The following is a 21724-nucleotide window of genomic DNA, read 5'->3' as shown; positions in this document are numbered from 1 at the left end:
GAAATTGGGTTGTTACTTAGGCAGGAATTGAGGTCCACGATTTCTCCTCACTGTGTACCCAGCACCACATTGAGCACTTGACTCTCTCACGGTTAAGAAGCACAGCAGTTCAAGGCCTATTCAGGGGAAGTAGTGTGGGCTAGTAGTCAGTATTCATTAGCACACACTAGTAACAGTCATTAAATGATTGTCCAGTCAGTGTTTTTCTTTGAAAAAGAAGCACATTTGCTACACACACACTACTAAACACTACACATTAGTCTACTAATATATACATCTGCCAGATAGAAATACCTTTGGTGACATTCTGAAATCATATTGGTTGCCTAATGAGTCATAAGCGCCAAAATTACATACCCCTCCTCCACCCCACCTATACCAGATAGTTCATCAAAATCTAAGGGGGAGATCACTTTACATTAAGCAGGCCCATTGGCTTTATCAGGGTGTCATCACAACAAAAATAAAAGGCAAGGCCATTAGCTTTGTCAAAGGTCACCACATCAATATAAAAAAACAGGCTTCCTGGCTTTATAAAGGGTTATCACATTAAAAGACCAATAATTCACATGTTAGAAAGGACCAATCATTATATCATCTTTTTAAATGCATTCATTATTGCTAATAAAGCATTACAATGTTTGTCAGAAACCACTATTAGCAATATTTTGTCAATATAGCATTTAAAAGGAACATAACATGTGTTGGGGTACTTCTTTAAAAACATTTAGGCCACATAATATGCAGCCATGGAACCAACCACTAGAGCTCACCACACACACAGGCTGAAGAACAAACGTCCCAGCCTTAGAAATGCTTGAAATAACAGTGAAAAAGTCTGAGGGGTCATAGATTTTATGACCCCCCCAAGAAATACAGGGTCAGTTTTCCAACAGTAATTAAATGGGGGCTGCAGAACTCCCGTACCACCCAAGCTGTTCCTTAAAAATAGTTGTGATGCCATTGCTTTCCTTGAGGTGCCACAAAAGTCAGAAAAACATGTAAATAGGTTTCTCCTGCTCCCAAGGACCAGTGAATATTTTATGAGCAGCTCTCTCACTTAGTACAGAAGATCCACTTACCAATTGCTTTTTTATTTTTTTAAATGGGGTGCCCAGCCCAACCCGGGATACCTCGAGGCAAATACCACATTAGGGCAGGACGGGGAGCCCAATCCTGCACTGCCAAGGCAGCTCTCCTCCAAGCCAGCTTTGTCTCTGTTGCTGCAGGAGCCGCAATCTCATTCTCCCCTCCTGTTGTTTGTGAGCCGGGTGTTGGGGTTGTGGGACTACCCCACTTCCCCTAGACAAAGGCACAGGAAGCAGGGGCAAGACCAATGCCATTCTGAGGAGTTCAACAGTGCTTCCTCCTTTCTGCATCTCAGTGCTCAGAGTTAGGGTCCCGGGCCCCATTTGTGAAAAATTACCTAGGGGTTGGGGTTCATGAGTTGCAGAGAGTTCTGGGGAGGGCGCTCCACTCATGTTTCCTTCCCAGAGCATTCAGCACCCAGGAGCTTGAGCCAAACAGTGTTCACCTCTTTCTCTCCCTTGTGCATAGGTTTTTAAATCGGGGTGGAAAGTTCTAGATGCCAGGCACCTCTAGTCAACACTGCGGTGCCACATCACCCCTCCACACCTATCCCAGCCCTCCTGCATAGCATGCTGGGACAAGTGGTCTCTATTCAAATCTCCTCTGGGGGCCTCAGCGTTGCCCTTAGCTGACATTATCCCACCAAAACTTCAAAGGGGAGCCCCCTCCTATGTTGGCTCCAGATGTCTGGGCTTCTTTTTTTGTTCAGCGGACTTCAGCTGTTCCAAGCCTGGTTTAGTGAGACAGCAAATTGACAGATGCAGATTTTGTTCCCCACCCCTTCTGCTTCAAGAGGAGTGAGTCATGGTAATTACTCTTTTTGTATGGGGAGGAATTTGTTCCCGCTGCTGAGGAGAAGAGTAATTAAGTTGGCCCAGCAAATTGACAAAAGGCCTGGAATATGATCCTGAACTGAAGCAGAGTGTATGACAATACTGCATGACACATAAGGTTTATAAGAATACTCTTGGGACTTGCATAGTTTAACTTGGCCTATATGTTTCACTCCTATTTGAAACCTTACTGGACTTTGTAGGTCTAAGGGAAGCCAAACTGCATCTTAAGGCAGGTTCCCCCCCATGCGTACAATACAGTGACACTGCAGATAAAACCGTAAACCCTACTGACCTTACCTATGAGTGCCCACTAACATTACAAAGGCTACCCCAGGTCAACATAATACCTTGTAGAGTCCCCTCTTGTACAAGGGTGTCTATACTCAAATAGTGGGTTGCGCATGATGGTAGTCTCACACATGCAGCTCGCATAAGTGGGCACACACATGTGCACACATGTTCATGAGTAACCAGTCAAGTACCCCTTACCCTAGCCACGTTGCAGTGGCCTTATTGTGAAAAGTAGACACTGGTAGTAAACATGTGCAATCCATTTACCATGTGATTACTGTAGATGAGACACAAGTATTGAGACTCACCCACAGTACAAAGTTCCCAAACTAAGTCCAAAAACAAAACAAAAAAACAAAAGTGGGTGTATACAATGGGCGGAACCCATTTCAACTGTTACCATCCTCTGAAACAATTGTGCCAATAGCACAACATAAATTATTTGAATGCAGAGAACATCTTGCATTATTGCAAGCTCAACTTGGTGGATCTTAGAGCAGGAGCTGCAAGCAGTTGCATCAAAGACTAAGGGGGTCATTACAACCCTGGCGGACGGTGTTAAAGCGGCGGTAAGACCGCAAACAGGCCGGCAGAAAAAATATGGGAATTATGACCGTGGGGGAAACCGCCAACAAAGACAGCCACTTTAACACTCCGACCGCCACGGCGGTACAGACAAACAGCGCGGCGGTCACCGCCAACAGACAGGCGGAAAACAAAGTACCACCCACAGTATCACAACCTACCAATCCACCACCTTTTCCGGGGCGGATTCACCGTGGATAAAAACACGGCGGAAACAGCCATTTCAAAGGGAAAACGCTCACCTCTACACACTCCACGAGGAAGGAGGACACCATGGAACCGGAACTCCAAATACTCCCTGCGATAGTCTTCCTGCTCCTGTACGACCATCATCAACGCCGGCGCCGAAGACAACGGTGAGTACTGCACCTACAACATAGGGGAGGGGGAGGCAAAAGTCAGACACACACACACGCAACACCCCCACCTCCCCGACCCTCACCCACTACAACACACACACCAATGCATATCCAAACATTACAGTAACAACCCCCAAACCCCCCGGAAGAATGCAAAGACAAAAGGAAATGAGTGCAACCATTGTAATATATCAAAATACAGTAACCAAATATATACAGATAAATATACACATTCAACAAAATACACATCACGATTAGTAGTGCTGGTAATGCAGCATTCAATGTCCGTGGACCACTGGGCCCAAAATGCATGGGCGAGGCCCACAACAGATACCTGATCAAAACGGAGAGAACACTGCTGGGGCATCAGATAGAAATACAACAGGCACCTCAGGGGGAAGGGAAGGGGGGGCACCTCAGCCAGATGACTGCACCACGCCAGATCCACGAGGGGGCTCCATGCCCATTGATGTATCCTGGGGAGTGCAAAGCCACAGTCTCTCAAGTCTCTACAGTGGGTGGGTTGCCCACTGTTCAATCCTCTGGAGTGCAAAGCCACAGTCTCTCAAGTCTCTACAGTGGGTGGGTTGCCCACTGGACCATCCTCGGGAGTGCAAAGCCACAGTCTCTCAAGTGGATAACAGTCTCCACTGGTTCTGGAGGGGGACTGGTGCCCAGAGTGCTTCATCCTGGTAAGGACAGACGGAGTGAATGCTGTTCTCCACTGGTTCTGGAGGGGGACTAGTGCCCAGAGTGCTTCATTCCTGTTAAGGACAGACGGAGTGGATGCTGTTCTCCACTGGTTCTGGAGGGGGACCGGTGCCCAGAGTGCATCACTCTCCCCGTGACGGTCCCAGTTCCGTCACTGCCCCTGCCGCGCATGGGCTAGCGGTGCTTGAGTTGGCGGTGCTTGCCCTGTTCAGCGGTGCTTGCCATGGCGGTCTGTGCCCTGTTCAGCGGTGTTTGCCATGGCGGTATGTGCCCTGTTCAGCGGTGCTTGACTTTGCTGTTTATGACCTGTTCAGCGGGGCTTGCCATGTTCAGCGGTGCTTGCCATGGCGGTCTTTGCCCTGTTCAGCGGTGCTTGCCCTGTTCAGCAGTGCTTGCCATGGCGGTCTGTGCCCTGTTCAGAGGTGCTTGCCCTGTTCAGTGGTGCTTGACTTTGCTGTTTATGACCTGTTCAGCGGTGCTTGCCATGTTCAGCGGTGCTTGCCATGGCGGTCTTTGCCCTGTTCAGCGGTGCTTGCCATGGCGGTCTTTGCCCTGTCCAGCGGTGCTTGACTTTGCTGTTTATGACCTGTTCAGCGGTGCATGCCCTGTTCAGCGGTGCTTGCCATGGCGGTCTTTGCCCTGTTCAGCGGTGCTTGCCCTGTTCAGCGGTGCTTGCCATGGCAGTCTTTGCCCTGTTCAGCGGTGCTTGACTTTGATGTTTATGACCTGTTCAGCGGTGCATGCCCTGTTCAGCGGTGCTTGCCATGGCGGTCCTTCATTGCTCAGCGGGGCTGTGGCTGCCGGGGCCCTCCTGGGCACTGACTTTGGCGGTGGCCTCCTGGCCAGTGACGATGGGGCTGCCCTCCTGGGCACTGACTCTGGCGGTGGCCTCCTGGCCAGTGGTGATGGGGCTGGCGGTGGCCTCCTGGGCAGCGGGGATGATGGCGGTCTTCTCCGCCGTGCTGCTCTTCCCAGACTTTGGCGATTTCTTCTGCCCCTTCCCCACCTTGGGAGGAGTCACAGCTGAGTGGACACTCCCCCCGGGACCCTTGTGAGCGGCTTTGCCGGCTGGAGTCTTCCCCCTCTCCCGCCGGGCACTGTCCAACTTCTGGTGCTTCACGGGGGGGGCTGGCCGTGCTGTGGCTCCGTGTCACACTGGCTGCCCTGGTGCCCGGTGCACTCCACATACCTCTAACAGGCACCACTGGTACCAGCGATTTATTGGCTGATGTGCTAGTACGGGACCTATGAATTGGAGGGGGTGGGGGGTGGGAAAGAGGTCAAGCTTGCTCAGGGAAAGTTTCTTAGGAACACTGGGACAGGTAGCTGGAGGGGGTCTGGGAGTGGAGGAAGAGGATGTGGTCGTAGGAGGTGTAACTTTTGTGGCTTTGGGTGCAGGTGCAGGTGCATGCGCTGGAGGCTGTCGTGAGGTGGATGGCTGTTGGGTGGGTGTGTGCCTGCGTTTGTGTACTTTGGGAGGGGGCGTCACAGACACACTGGGAGAGGACACAGGGGACGTGTAAATGGTAGTGGGGGTGGTGAGTGCAGGTGAGCGGGTGTGGTGGTGGGTGTGCTGGTGCGGGACCTAGTGGCTGTAGTGGTAGTGCATGCAGGTGAGAGTGTAGATGACACTGGGAGGGAGGAGGGAGGCGACGAGGAGGGGGACACAGTGGAGGCAGTGGATGTTGCTGTGTCTGTATGTGTGTGATGCTTGCGTGAGTGCCTGTGGGATGTGTGGTGCTTATGTTTGCCTGAGCTTCCCTTGTGTGTTGATGTGTGTGCAGGCTGGTCTGATGGTGTGCTTGGGATAGGCTGGGGTACAAGGGATTGGGACTGGGTGGAGGAAGTTGGAGGGGGGAGGCTAGAGACAGGGACAATGGCTGCCATCAGTGCTGAGGCCAGAGATTGCACGGTTCGATGAAGGGCAGCCTGACCAGAATGAATACCCTCCAGGAATGCATTTGTGTGTTGCAATTCCCTTTCTACACCCTGGATGGCATTCAAAATGGTAGACTGCCCAACAGTGAGTGACCTGAGGAGGTCAATGGCATTCTCACTGAGGGCAGCAGAGGTGACAGGGGCAGGGGCTGAGGTGCCTGGGGCGAAGGTGATGCCCACCCTCCTGGGTGAGCGGGCACGGGGCGAAGGCTGAGGGGCTGCTGGGAGGGCGGTGCTGGTAGGGGGGAGTGGCGGCTGTACCTGTAGAAGTGGGGGGCACAGATTTTGCCGCCACCACAAGAGAGCTCCCATCGGAGGACGAGTCCGTGTCACTGGTTGCTGATCCTGTGACCGCCGTGAAGCTCCCCTCGCCCTCCGTCCCACTGGTGTATTCAGAGTCCATGGTGTGGCACTCCATGGCCATGTGGGATGCAGCTCCCTCGTGCTCCGGTGCCACTGTACCTCCGCCTGATGATGCTGATGCACACAAGAACAGGGAGAGGACAAAAAGGTGGGGGGAACGACAGAAGAAAGACAGGTTGAGTGCATGGCTTACCGCTACCGTTGGCGGTCAATACAGACACAGCAGCCCCCTGCACTACGCCGCGCTGTTAGGCTCTACTGATGCAGTTCCTGGGATATGGCCTACATGGCTATGGTGGACATCAGCACACATAGATGACACAGGGACATGTATACCTGTACTTGGCACTCTACAGAGGTGGGGTGGAGTGCCACATGGCCTGCATTACGGAGGGTCCTAGCCTACGGAACTCGCCCTGGCCTAGGGAAACCCACAGCCCTCCTCCCCCACCTCGACACCTTCACTGCGCGCAAAGTCCACAGAATGATGTTGTACTCACCCCCTTGTGTCTGCTGTGATGCCCTCAAGCGCCCATCCAACTCAGGGTAGGCCACCGCCAGGACCCGGAACATCAGTGGGGTCATGGTGCGACGGGCACCCCTCCCACGTTGGGAGGCCATCCCCAGCTGAGCCTCCGCCGTCTTCTTGCTCCAGCGGCGAATGTCCTCCCATCTTTTACGGCAGTGGGTGCTCCGTCTGTGGTGGACCCCCAGGGTCCGGGCATCCTTGGCGATGGCACGCCAAATATCCTTCTTCTTGTGGGCGCTGACCTAGATGACATGTACAGGGGAAGAAGAGAAGTCATTACCAACTGCACCGTCAAAGTGAGTGGCCCACATCCCTACCCTTGCCATGTGGCACATGCATTCACAGTCCTTCATGCACGCAGAACTCTGCCCCCTTCCTTCTTACAACCAGCCCTCTCCACACAGGCATAGCCCATACAACTTGCTCCCTGTATACTCACCTGTTGGTCTGGAGGACCGTAGATTAGCGTGTACTGGGGGAGGACCCCGTCCACGAGCTTCTCCAACTCCTGTGCAGTGAAGGCAGGGGCCCTTTCCCCAGACACACGAGCCATTGTCTCTTCCAGACCGAGGTCACAGCAGCACTTGCAGTGTAGATCCTCTCCTGTCGAAGATCAGGTATCGAGTGATTCAACAGATAGAAAATGGCGGTCACGTCCGCGGCAGTGATGTCCGCGGCGGTGCGTATCATTACCGTCGACGCACTTCGTCATTGGCTCCTGGGACCCATAGGGTCCAATGTTAATCAATGCAGCATTGCGCCGCGGTCTTCGGCCGCCTACCGCGACGGTGTACAACGCCAGCGCAGTTACCTCACATCCCATTGTCCCAGTTTAGAGGTCAGGCAGCCGCCATTTCAGGGGCCCCCATGGCTTCATTTTCAACTGCGTCACACATACCTAGGCCTGGACTCAACACACATACAGACAACTTTTTGGATTATGTTTCGTGTTCTGTGTAGACTGTGGGTACATACCTCTGAGTTGTTTGACTCTGTGGTCGCTGTTGTCCTTCCTAGGCACCGTCAGCTGGGACATGTGAGGAGATGGCGGAATCCTCCGGTGTACCGACCGCTGGTGGACCTGTTGACAAAGGAGGAGCGACATTTAATCATCACCTACAGGTTTGACCCTGCCACAATCCAGGAACTGTGTACCCAGTTGGAGCCTGACCTGATGTCAGCTATCCGCCATCCCACAGGGATCCCCCCTCAAGTGCAGGTGCTATCAGTGCTCCATTTCCTTGCAAGTGGGTCTTTTCAAACAACAGTGGCCATGGCATCAGGGAAGTCCCAGCCTACGTTTTCCAACGTGTTGTCCAGAGTGTTGTCTGCCCTGCTGAAACACATGAGGAGCTACATCGTTTTCCCTCAGGTGGAGGAGTTGGCTTCAGTTAAAGGTGACTTCTATGCCCTTGGACATATCCCCAACATCATAGGTGCCATTTATGGGACCCATGTAGCTCTGGTCCCCCCCCACAGGAGTGAACAGGTGTACAGGAACCGGAAGAGTTATCATTCGATGAATGTACAGATGGTATGTTTGGCAGACCAGTACATCTCCCAGGTAAATGCTATGTTCCCTGGCTCAGTGCATGACGCCTACATCCTGCGGAATAGCAGCATCCCTTATGTGATGGGTCAACTCCAGAGGCACCGTGTGTGGCTAATAGGGGACTCTGGTTACCCCAACCTGTCATGGCTACTGACCCCAGTGAGGAATCCCAGGACCAGGGCAGAGGAACGCTGCAATGAGGCCCATGGGAGGACTAGGAGGGTGATCGAACGCACCTTTGGCCTCCTGAAGGCCAGGTTCAGGTGCCTCCATATGACAGGTGGTTCACTATTCTACTCACCAAGGAAATTGTGCCAGATCATCATCGCATGCTGTATGCTTCACAATCTAGCTTTGCGACGCCAGGTGCCTTTTCTGCAGGAGGATGGTCCAGATGACGGTGTTGTGGCAGCTGTGGAGCCTGTGGACAGTGATGAGGAGGAAGCAGAGGAAGAAGACATTGACAACAGGGACTCAGTTATCCAGCAATATTTCCAGTGACACACAGGTGAGAACACATTCCTGCCTACTACAAGTACTTTCACACTTCTAACTCTATCCTGTCTGTTAATTTCAACCAGTATATGGTAACTGAGTTGTACATTTCCATTACGGTTTCACAGGTGTGGTTACCAACGTGTGGCATCTGCTTACATTCCTCATGGACTTGTGATGTGTGACATAGGTATGTTGACATTACATTTGAGAACGGATTTTGTCACTGTCATTGCTAATACACATTTTCAAAATCACAGACTGACTTCAGATTGTTTTGTGCTCCAAGGGTGTTTATTGAAGTGCAAAATATTGGAGGGGGGTGGAAAAATAGTGAGGGGTGATGGTGGAGGAATGTCCATGGCAGAGTCCAGTCTATTAGTCTCACAGGTGCACTGCCCATTTGGGCATAGGAAGTGGAGCTGGGGCAGTTCCAATATGGACAGGGTTACAAAGTGGGACAGTGGGATGACAATCAGAGTGGTCTCATTTCTTGGCAGGGGTCTTGCCATCGTGCTCTGTCCTGTTCCTGGATCTCAGGGATCGCTTGCGGGGTGGTTCTCCGTCTGCAGGAGGTGGGGTGCTGATGTGGTGGTCCTGTGGCGGTGCCTCCTGTCCACTAGCGCCGGCAGAAGTGGTGGGCAGTTCATCGTCCATGCTAGTGTCAGGGGCCCCTTGGAGTGCCACGGTGTCCCTCCTGGTGTTCAGTATCTCCTTCAGCACGCCTATGATGGTACCCAGGGCGGAGCTGATGTTTCTAAGTTCCTCCCTGAAGCCCAAATACTGTTCCTCCTGCAGGCGCTGGGTCTCCTGAAACTTGGCCAGGACCGTAGCCATCGTCTCCTGGGAGTGGTGGTAGGCTCCCATGATGGAGGAGAGGGCCTCGTGGAGAGTGGGTTCCCTTGGCCTGTCCACCCCCTGTCGCACAGCAGCCCTCCCAGTTCCCCTGTGTTCCTGGGCCTCCGTCCCCTGGACCGTGTGCCCACTACCACTGCCCCCAGGTCCCTGTTGTGGTTGGGGTAGTGGGTTATCCTGGGTTCCCTGTAGTGGTGGACACACAGCTGATTGACGTGTCCTGGGGACGGAGGTATGGGCCCGCTGGGTGGGTGCTGTACTGGTGTTACCAGAGGGTGGAAGGTCTGTGGTGGGCTGTGGCTGTGCGAGGGGAACCGACTGTCCCGAGTCCCACGATGGTCCGGGCTGGTCATCTGGATCCAGTTGGCCAGAGCTGCTGTCATCACTGTGGGCCTCTTCTGTGGGTGGGGTAGAGATGTCTGGACCCGCCTGTCTGGTGACGTTGGGTAGTGGTCCTGCAGGGGTGTAAAAGCATGATTATTGCATGTGTGTGTGTCATGGTGTGCAATGGGTGGGTGAGCATTTACCCCGGTGCAGCAATCCTGTGTGGGGGCTTGTGTGATGATGGTTGGGGGGGTGTTATGGGTATGTTCAGTGGGCATGCTTTAGTGAGGGGTGTCCATGCTTTGTTGTGTAATGCAGGGCTTGGTGTTGGGATGGGTGGTTTGTGTTATTAGTACATTAGGGAGGAGTTGGAGTGATAGGGGAGGGGGTGAGGGTGGGGGTCTGTGATAGCATGCAGGTAGGGTGGGGGATATGATAGTTAAGATTTGACTTACCAGAGTCCATTCCTCCACCGACTCCTCCGAGGCCCTCAGGATGCATAATGGTCAAGACCTGCTCCTCCCATGTTGTTAGTTGTGGGGGAGGATGTGGGGGTCCGCCGCCAGTCCGCTGTACCGCGATGTTGTGTCTGGAGACCACGGAACGCCCCTTCCCCCGTAGGTCGTTCCACCTCTTCCTGATGTCCTCCCGATTTCTTGGGTGTTGTCCCACTGCGTTCACCCTGTCGACTATTCTTCGCCATAGCTCCATCTTCCTAGCTATGGAGGTGTGCTGCACATGTGATCCAAATAGCTGTGGCTCTACCCAGACGATTTCCTCCACCATGACCCTGAGCTCCTCCTCCGAGAACCTGGGGTGTCTTTGCCGTGCCATGGGGTGGTGTAGGTGATGTGTGGGGTGGTGTATGTGGTGATGAGTGTGGTGATGTGTAGTGGTGTGTGGTGTTTTGTGCGTGGATGTTGTGTGGGTGATGGTGTTGTGTGCCTCTGTGTGGTGGGGTTGTCTATGCTGTGCAGTCTCTCTGGCCTTCGTCAAACTTTTTGGTCGTAGGGGTTTGTGGGTGATGTGGGTGTGTGTTTTATATAGTATTGATTGTGTGGGAGTGGTGTTTGTATGTGTATCAGGTGTGTGTATTTCAAATTGTCCAATGTGGCGGTGTTTTGTGAATGTGTGTGTATTTTGAGCGCGGCGGTGTGTACCGCCAATGGAATACCGTGGTTGAAAGACCGCTGCGTGGATTCGTGGGTCGTGATAGCATGTGCGTGTTTCTGTTGGCGTGACGGTGGAGGTTTTGTTTTCACCAGTTTATCACTGATCTTTGGTGTGGCGGACTTGTGTGGGTGTCTGAATTTTGGTGGATTCCGAGATGTGGGTCATAATAGCTGTGGCGGATTTCCGCGGCCGCGGCGGTGTATTGGCGGTCTTCTGCACGGCGGTAAGCGGCTTTTACCGCCAATGTTGTAATGACCCCCTAAGTTTTCGAACTCACCCAATTGTCCACTCAACATTACCTGCACCCCAATCTACCCCTTCCTATAGGTGATCTCCACACCATTTTCATATCAACGAGATCCTGTTCTGTGGGAAATGGTGGAGGTAGCGACATGGTTGACAGCTATCCACTTGGATATAAGAAACAGGAAAGGACAACATTACTGAACTTCCTTAAATGCTGGTGACAGTACAATACCATTTTCGGAATTCAATTGCATTTGTCAAAACAAGTGCAGATAGGCAGCTAATATTATGTATTTGCTTACTACACACTTAGGCCCTCATTCTGACCCTGGCGGTCGGCGGAGAGACGGCGGTCGGACCGCGAACAGACCGGCGGTATTAAAAATGGCATTCTGACCGCGGCGGTCCCCGCCGCGACCGACCGCTACTTCTCCACTCCGACCGCCGCGGCGGTCATGACCGCGGGGCTGGAGTTTGCGCACTCCGGCCCGGCGGTCGTCCCAAGACCGCCAAGGGTATTATGACCCTGCCTACCGCCGCGGTTTCTTGCGGGCGGGAACCGCCGTGCGAACCATGGCGGTAAGCACTATCGGGGCCAGGGAATTCCTTCCCTGGCACTGATAGGGGTCTCCCCCACCCCCCCTACCCACCCGAGTCCTCCCCCCACACCCTCCACCCCCCTGCCACCCCCCAGAGGTGGTACGAACCCCCTCCCCACCCCGACATGCACATACATGTACCCCGACATGCACACACCCCCAACATGCACATATACACACCCCCTACACACACATACACAACGGGGACACATACCCGCACACATACATGCCGACATGCGCACCTGCCGAACAGCACACATTACCCATAGACACAGCAGCACCCCCCGCCCGCATACACGCACTCACACACCCCCTCTACACACTCACACGCACACCCCCATGCACGCCCACATCACACAACACCCCCCCACCCCCTCCCCTCACGGACGATCAACTTACCTTGTGCGTTGGTCCTCCGGGAGGCGACGGGAGCCATAGGGACGTGACCGCCAACAGAAGACCGCCAACAGAAGACCGCCACACAGAAATGTGGGTCGTAATTCTGTGGGCGGTGTTCTGCTGGCGTGGCGGTGGAGGTTGACCAGTCTCCACTTTCCCGCCGACCGCCAGTGTGGCTGCTGGCGGTTTTCCGGCGGAACGCTCCCAGCGGTCAGAATGCGCACAGCGGCACACCGCCGCGGTCGGCGGTCTTCACCGCGGCGGTAACTCAGCGGTCTTGCGAAAAGACCGCCAAGGTCAGAATGAGGGCCTTAGAGGCAATCTAATAGAGGCCTCTCAAACATTTTATTTCTTGTTTATGTTTTAGGCCTAATGTCAGGATTGTTCAGTAGTGCATAGTAAGCACACACAAACACTATTACTCTATCAAGCAGAAAACAAGCACTGCACGTGTCTCATACTGCATGCAATCTGAGGAATGAGGGAATCAGGTGACCCATGCAAAGGTATGCACTTGGGTTCTCCCTCATATTTCTGCAGTGAATTTCAATTAAAAAGTAGAGACATAATGCCACTTTTCTTTAGAACCCATGTTAAGTGTGTTGCATATTTCATTGTTCTTACCAAGAAGACTGGCACCCTGATTATGGCCAAACTGAACTTCACCACCTCTAATAATCGTTGCTTGTTTATTCAGGTCATCTTCAAGTACTAGTGTAATGGACTGGATGCAACTGCGGTCCAAATTCTATGATGAAAAGCACACAAAGGAAACATATTAGTGAAATAAGTGTAAGAACACGTTGGAATTCAAATCCAATATTTCTGTGATCTCATTTATAATCTGAATGGGTTAGCCCTAGACACTTTTCGAAGACATCTAAAACTGATCTAGTTCACAGTATATCAGTGAAACCAGAGAAACATAGTAATATTATTCATTTCTAAAACATCAACATCATGAGAATGCAAAATTGGGAGTCATTTGAATTTACTTTCCTGATTTGATTGACCTATGTTAGCAAGCAGAACCAAGCGTAAGTGTTCAGTGTGACCCTTGGTGCCAAGTCTTTACAATACTACACCACTAGCCTGTCCTCCATTCCCACAAAGGAAACAAATAAAACTACCATAGTTTTTCTTCCTTAACGTCACCATGGTCATATTATTCATATTCAGACTGATTCACAACTGCCCCACAAAAATATCAATAACTTGGTCCTCTAGGTTACTCCTTAATTTGGAGAAACTTTCTACCTTTCTCTTCTTTTTTGAATTTACCCAGGGTTAGTCAAAGAAATCTAGTATTTAAAGTATTCAAATGCATACATAAGTCTGTATGTGGAGCTGTGGTGTGTATATAGTTCAGTGTGCATTAAATGAATATAAATGTTCATTTGCATTTCAAATTTTTTTTTCAATCTGTCGACAGACAGTTTTAATTACCTGGAGGCCATTATCCAATAGAGTACAATAACATGTACTGAGAAAGGCAGGGCTTTGGGTCTGCCCCCTCCTGCCATCGACTTTCATGAGTTGTTCATGATTTGCTGTTGCTTTGTTGCACTGCTCATTAAGGCACAGCATTTCAAGAATGTTTAAATTGTCCTACTTGTGGTCAATTCATTTTTGGTGATGAGGCACCAACCAATCATTTTGATAGACTGCAGGTGCAACATTTAGCTTGTAATTCACTGTTTTGTTTAATGTATTACTTTGTTGACATGACATTTTAATTGCTAGTTTATGGCTTTTTTGTTTAAGAAGTGTTTGCTGTTTAGATGCCTTAACCTGTTACAAAGACACTGTACTGTTTGCTATTCACCCTTGTGCATGCACCGGTTTTACTCTGCATCCATTATGACAAGCTATTGGATTTATAATTCTATTAAAAAGTAATGACAGGGACACACATAGGCTTTCTCAAAGACACAACAGAAATAATGGCCCTTTTTATCAAATGTATCTGCTATGAAATGTTTTGCTCTGTATTCCTTTTGAAAGTCTACCACAAAAAGCCATACATTTCCTTATGGATACTCATTTTGTTTCTCCACAGTAACAATATTTTCCCCAGAGAGACATGTTTTTGCCTGCACAACCTCAGACTTGGTGGTTTTCTTTTCTTATTCCTGCTTTAAAAATTCATTAACTACTGCCTTTTCCACAATTAAATCTGCATAGATTACCAGGGTGATAAACTGTCTGCATATCATTGGTAAATACCTCAGCAGCGGCTCCTCCGCTATGGTGGAAGAGCTTCACCCCCCCTACCCCCACGCCAGCAGCAGCCGCTGCAAACCTTTAACAACAAAACGATAATAAAATGTGTTTATTATTGCTTCGTTGTTAAAGGGGCAGGGCCATGGGGAGTGTCGGGGGCAAGAGGGAGTGAACAGTGTACTCCCCTCAGTGAGCATGTGTGTTTGGTCGGCCATCTTCAGCCAGCCAAACACTCATGCTCACTGTGCTCTCTTCCGCCCGGCACTGTGTTGTCAGGTGGGAGAGAAAAGGCACTGGCTCTTAGTCTGCCTGGGAGCACCCTCGATGGGCACTTTGGCCAATCCTGCTTTGTGCAGCGTCAGGATTGGCAGCAGGGCAGGCTGGGAACCTGTGCTACCTGCTGAGGGGACGGAAATTATTTTAATTTTATTATTATTCCCTCAGCCTGGCACGAGCCGCCCTGCTCCTTTTAACCCACGTGAGCCACAACTGAAATACCTACAAGCTTACAAGATTGTAGTTGTTCAATTGTTCCATATTGACCTGCCCAAGAAGGCCCACAAACCTGCCCCTAATACTGGCTTATCAAATTAAGAAATTCCACCTCACCAACAGAAATTTTTCATCAGCAAATCGAGTTTGCATGAATAAAAGTCCATTATTTAACTGTATAATCACACATGACTTTTATACTCCCAAGTTTGACTTATGTGCACAAATACCTTTATGCTTTAGCACTACGTAGAGAAGGTGTTAGCCTGAAATTCAAGAAGTGGCTTGCTTGAGAGCTCATCAAATAGCTGATTTAAAAGATCAGACTAAGCGACACACAGTACACCAAAATACGCCAACTACAACCAAATACAGAATAGATGAATGAAAGAACATTTAGGAATGTGATCCATTGTAGGAGACGGTTACCACTTTCCTCCCCAAGCCTAGCAAACGACCAGCTCCTGTGTGGCACCTATATCTCCATTTGTTTCATCCCAAGTTTCACAATAAGATACTAGCTAAGTTACCAGACATGTGCCTCTCCCTCCTAATGGACCAAATCATCTCCCCTGCCCAACAGGGTTTATACCACACAGTTCCACATCCTTAAATCTCTGCAATGTCTTCTCTGTGCTGAACAGAATATCTCCAACTTCTCTGGCAGCGATTGCATTGCTAGGCACAAAGAAAGCTTTAGATTCCCTTGATTGGTCCTTTCTCAACACCACACTCTGTAAGCTTGGACTCCCACTGGGATTCACATCCCTGGTTATTCTATTATACACGAGCCCGACATCTACCATATGGCTAAATGGGTCGCTATCCCCAAACTTCCTTACTGAGAGAGGAACTCAGCTGGGGTGTCCACTGTCACCCCTGCTCTTTATTATAGCAATGGATCCACTAGAGCGCCATATGCAGGAGAAGCATCTCCACAGGGGCTTGCAATTTCCTACAGGTCCGTTGCTATTGTCATTATACGCCAATGATATTCTTCTGTTCATCGGTCATCCTAGCGAAAACCTAACTCTAATACTTGAGGAGATTGCCCGGTCCGGCGAGTTCTCAGGCCTACATATTACCTGGGAAAAATTTGACATTTGCCATTACACTGATGCACACGGACTTTCCCCTGAAGTGGTGCTGTGACTCCAACAAGTACCTAGGCATACCCTTGCACCGTGAAAAAGAACAAGTCAAACAGCTAAATTATGACCCGGCAGTCAAGAGTGGTTCAGTGACTCCAACAAGTACCTAGGCATACACTTACACCGTGAAAAAGAACAAGTCAAACAGCTAAACTATGAGCCAGCAGTCAAGAGACTGCCCACACAGGTGGACCGCTGTACCCGCCTCCCTCTGTCGATGGCAGACCACATCTCCTTGATAAAAATGGTAGTGGTGCCCCAATTTCTATATCTATTCTTAAATATACCCATTCTGCTTACAAACGCCTTCTTTGACACTCTTTGTGGATTGCTGCTGTGGTTTGTTTGGGCAGATAGTTGCCCTTGCATCCAATGGGACGTTTTGGTCTATCCATACAAACCTGGAGGATTTGGGGTACCACATTTCCAACTTTACTGTCTTGCAGCGCAATGCCAATCCTCTTATCACTGGTATCACTCTGGCGCATGCCTTCCCTATACCATCCCGGAGCGCAACTTTGCTACTCTGACACCGCTGAGGGTGATTCTTCTGCAGGGAGTCCCCTGGATCCCAAAGATATACAGACACTATCCACCACCATCTGGGAATGGCACAAACATGCCCGTCTCCTGCATGGTGGGATGCCTTTCTTCCCTGCACTGCCATTTTCCAATAACCCACTATTTCCCATCACACAAGAGGTGTTAGTCCGGCGTACAATGACTGCCTTAAATCTCCGTTCATTTGGTGATGTATTTCCTGATAGCCATGTATTCTCTTGCAAGGAAGATGACCGCTTCTCTAGTGCCACATGCATGGACCACTTCATACTTCGACGGCTTCAAAGGGCTTTCCTTGTCCACTTTCCATTGTACCTGTTTGCCCCAGAGGATTTTACACCATTAACTCTGGTCATCACTGCAGACTTCAGGGATAGGCTTACTTCCAAACGCTACCACACATGCATTGATCTTATCCCTGTTCCAGACCTGAAACTCAGGACAGTCTGGGAGGCGGACCTTGAACGCCCACTTTTCGAATAAAAAATTGGTTTGGGGAACTGTGCCCAAACCTGGTTAGTCTACTACAGCCACCGACACAAGCTTATACATTTTAAATACCTCTGCAGGTCCTACACAACACCTGCTGCACTGGCACTTGTAGACCCATCCCATTCTTCACAATGCCCTAAATATCACGCACAAATAGCCAATTTCTCACACATGACCAGGACATGTAGCGTGATTGCCCCATTTTGGACCAATGTGTTTACCCGCCTTTGGCAGGTGTTTGGCCTTGCTCTACTGGGTTATGTGGGAGATGTCCCTAATTCTGCAAGGCACTATATTGCCATTGCCCTGCTCTTGGCTGAAAGGGAAATAGCACTACAGTGGGGCAGTAGGCACCCACCTACATCTCAGGTGAGGCTGAAGAGCCTCATCTATTGAAATAACACCAGTGAACTTTATGTATCTCTCCAACCACTATCATCCAGGCTAAGGATATTTGGCAACCACTGAGGGACTATTTACTCACCCTGGAAGACTCACACCCTGGGTTGTAGCACCTCTGACTCCTTTTGATATATTCTCGACACATACCACTGCCCACAACATGCTCATATATGACCTATAAGTCTGGCATAGCTGTGTTTGCCTTCCTATTTGCTACCAAAACAAGCATGTCTGTCAAAAATGTAAATTGATGCACTGTACACTCCCCTCACGTGGGGATGTAATGTCATGATCATATGCTTGTATGGTATGAAAAAATTAATAAATCAAATTCTGAAAAAAAAAGATTTGGCCCCATGATGGTTAAATGTATGCAAGTCTTGTATACGAATCTCACAGCCAAGGTGATTTGTATGAGTACAAACATTTTATGATTATGGGGAGGACAGGACAGTGTTGTTGACTCACCCCACCTATTTGTACTTCATCTGGAACCATACATCAACATCTTGATCAGTCTGTTGGTATACCTTCTGTTTGCCTTAATGGAGTGACCCAAAAAATTGCAGCACATGCTGATGATGTTGCTATGTTTACATCCAATTCTGCCACTGCCCTTTGGATATATCTGTTTAAAATACCAATTGTGGCTGCCTTTGTACATGTATCAATAAACCAATTATTGCAAAACAATAGTGTTCTTTTTTTTTAATGTGGTGTCTCTTTCACTGGAGGTGCACATTTCTCACTTTTGTTGCTTTGTCACTAATGTATTTTGATGCTATATTTTTGACTTATAATATTATATGTAGTTTTGAGATTGTATGATACAACTTGATACTGGTTGCATTACATGCCATTCACACATGCTTGACAGATTAACTGTTTGGGTATACATTTTTTGATCAATTCAACAGCTGGCCTTTCTGCAAATAGCTTTGGGGCAGTTTCATGGTATCTGCTGAATATAAACAACACTCAAATTGTGCATAATAATAGGACACCACCTAATTAGGAAAGGTGATATGTAACCTGTAAGGGTACAAATATCTATTGCAATTATTCCAACTTAATTATGTAGCACGTCTAAGTACTATAGTTCTTAACTTAACACAATGAAACAGACTGCCTTTAGGAATATAAGGATGCAGCAATTTTATCAAAATATTAATCTTGACTACATTTTTGGTTTTTTTCCATCCCTTTCACTTGCAATCTCCCATTCATTCATCCATTAATTCAAAATATCATGATACAGCCATATATTTAGCAATACACGAAACCACCATAGGGCAATTATTCACTCTGCAACAATAAATGGGATTTGCCTTACCTAGAATTGTATTATTGGCATGGTTTTCAACAACATTGTCACAAGTATTTTGGAGGTCAGCAAGCATGTGGTCACTTATAGATCTACAAGGAGATTTAACTGCAGCTCGGAGTTTCTGTGAACCAGTATATTTCAGGAAAATACGTTTTAAAACTTTATTTCCATATTTTCAGATGTTTTTGGTGTTAGAAATTGGGTGTCTAGTTGGCAGAAGAATGCACCCTGTCCAAGTTGGGACCACAATCCTAGTCAGGGTAAATCATAACACAACCTGAATTATCCTGTGCTCACCCTCGGGTAGCTTGACACATAGCAGACAGGCTTAACTTAGAAGGCATTGTGTAAAGTATTTGTGCAATAATGCACACAGTAACACAGTGAGAACACCACAAAAAAGAGTCCACACCAGGTTAGAAAAATAGGTTATGATTTTATAAATAAAACAAGACCAAAATGACAAAAATCTGGATCCTGAGATATGCAATTTTAAAGCATTAGGTGAAAATAGCACATAAAATTACAAATCGCCAACTGTGGTTATGGTCGCACTGGACCAGGACAAAGTCACAAGTTCGGCATGACCGCGATGGAGCATGGGCTGGCCCTTAAATCCTGGTGCGCCGTCTGCACAGCGTAGCTGTGTGAGGCTTCGCAACATCTGGCATCAGTACAGAGAAGCTGTGCAGTGAGGTTTTGCAGGGCTTGGCGTTGCTGTGCATCAGTTCCGATGGACTGGCTGCTGCACGGCGAGGCTTTGAGGGGCTTCACACCGCTCGCTGTTGAGTCCAGTGAGGCTGGCAGCTGTGAGGCTTTGCGAGGCTTGGCATTGCCTCACAGCAGTTCCGATGAACACCACAGAATGTAGAGCAATCTAGGCCCACTTCCATGGAAGGGCAGACTCACAGCTTGTAGAATCCAGGTGCAGATGGTTCAAATCTTTGATGTCCTTGAGACTTAGGAACAGGAGGCAAGCTAACAAGCCCTTGGAGATCAATTGTGATGTGAAGGCAGAGTCCTTCTAGTAGAGTCAGAGAGCAGCAGGCAGCAGGGCAACAAGCAGAAAAGCAGTACTTCCAGAAAAGCAGTCCAGTTGAGCCCTTTGGGCAGCACCACAATCCTTCTGACAAAGTCCAGTTGTAGGTCCAGTAGTGCCTAATTTTGAAGGGTTCAGAGACCTAGTACGTATACCCAAATGTGCCTTTGAAGTGAGGAAGACTACAAAGAGTGGTTTTGAAGTGCACCAGTTCCCCTTTCACACCGGTCCTGTCTGCCAGGAGGTCTGTTGTGGGGAGTTATCAGTCCTTTGTGTAGGGTCAGGCCACTACCCCTTGAAGTGCAAGTGGGAGCCCCTCCACCCTTTCTGCCCAGGAAGACCCCTCAGTTTGCGATGAATACAGCTGAGTGTACTGCAGTTATGGCTGTCTGGATGGAACGCAAAAAGGGAAATGTCACCCAGCATAGACCAGACGTGGATTGTAAGCAGGCTGTAAGACACAGAGAGCAGTACGAGCAGAGAAATGCCTACTTTCTAAAAGTGGCATTTCTAAAATAGTAATGTTGAATCCAACAATACCAGTAAGCAGGATTTCTTACTATCATTCCAAACATACCAAACATGACAGTACCACTCCTTTCAGGTCAGAAATTACCACTCAAAAGTATGTAAGGGAATTCCCAATGCTTCCCTATGAGAGGAGCAGGCTTCACAATACTGAAAATGGCTTTAGGAGTTTTTCACCACCAGGACATGTAAAACTTACACGTAAATGTCCTGCCTTTTAGATACACTGCACCCTGCCCTGTGGGTCACATAGGGCCTACCTGAAGGGTGACGTATATGAAATAAAAGGGGAGTTTAAGGCTTGGCAAAGAGTTTTAAATGCCAAGTCGAGGTGGCAGTAAAACTGCACACACAAGCCTTGCAATGGCAGGCCTGAGGCATGGTTAAGGGGCTACTTATGTGGGTGGCACAATCAGTGCTGCAGGCTCACTAGTAGCATTCAATTTACATGCCCTGGGCACATTTAGTGCACTTTACTAGGGACCTATAGTTAAATTAAATATGCCAATGTTACCATGTTTACGGGAGAGAGCACTTTAGTACTGGTCAGCAATGGTAAAGTGTGCAAAGTGCTAAATCCAGCAAAATTCTCAAATGCAATTGTTAGACTGCTTTATGGTAATACCCATCTTTTCTGTGCTTCTTCCACAGTGGATGGGTACAGGTCTGGTTGCATACAAAACTAGAAACTTTGGGACATTTATTTGAAGGTCATGTTTGTCACTCTTATGCTATACAATGGATTAAACCCAGATCTGTGACTGGGGGTGAATGTTTGATTTGCTTTGCATTTTGTCCATCATCTGTTGTTTTTCCATTTTTTTTAAATACCTATAGTCTCATGACCTCTTTATGGGTAAATCTCCAATTGACTCGAAACCAATCACATAAATTGAAGATTTGGCCGCCACAAAATATAGCGATATCATTGGATAGATTTATCACTCGATGTAGCAAAAGAAGCCTTATAATATGCAATATGTTGCAAATCGATTCTCAGTTGGATTTATGGAGTAGGTTAATAGTTTAGAGATTGAAAAAACTATTGACCAAAGTCATGAAATCCTGAACATACTGTGTCCTCCATCACCAAAATAATTTTCTAAAATATACATACTTCACTATGAAAAGACTTCACTCATGGGGATATTGTGCTGATTCGAAA

The 21724-nt window shown here is 48.8% G+C and overlaps 1 protein-coding gene across 1 annotated transcript in view; it reads right to left on the bottom strand.

Moving 5' to 3' along the window:
* OTOGL (otogelin like) overlaps nucleotides 1-21724 on the bottom strand; it is a 1080166-nt gene that overhangs the window by 684762 nt on the left and 373680 nt on the right. The window contains exon 14 of the mRNA XM_069227564.1: nucleotides 12969-13092. Coding sequence (XP_069083665.1) covers nucleotides 12969-13092 — 124 coding nt within the window. The remainder of the gene's footprint in view (nucleotides 1-12968; nucleotides 13093-21724) is intronic.

This window comes from Pleurodeles waltl, chromosome 4_1 (assembly GCF_031143425.1).
Source record: "Pleurodeles waltl isolate 20211129_DDA chromosome 4_1, aPleWal1.hap1.20221129, whole genome shotgun sequence".
Taxonomy (NCBI): Eukaryota; Metazoa; Chordata; class Amphibia; order Caudata; family Salamandridae; genus Pleurodeles; species Pleurodeles waltl.
This window is presented reverse-complemented; position numbering and strand designations above follow the sequence as displayed.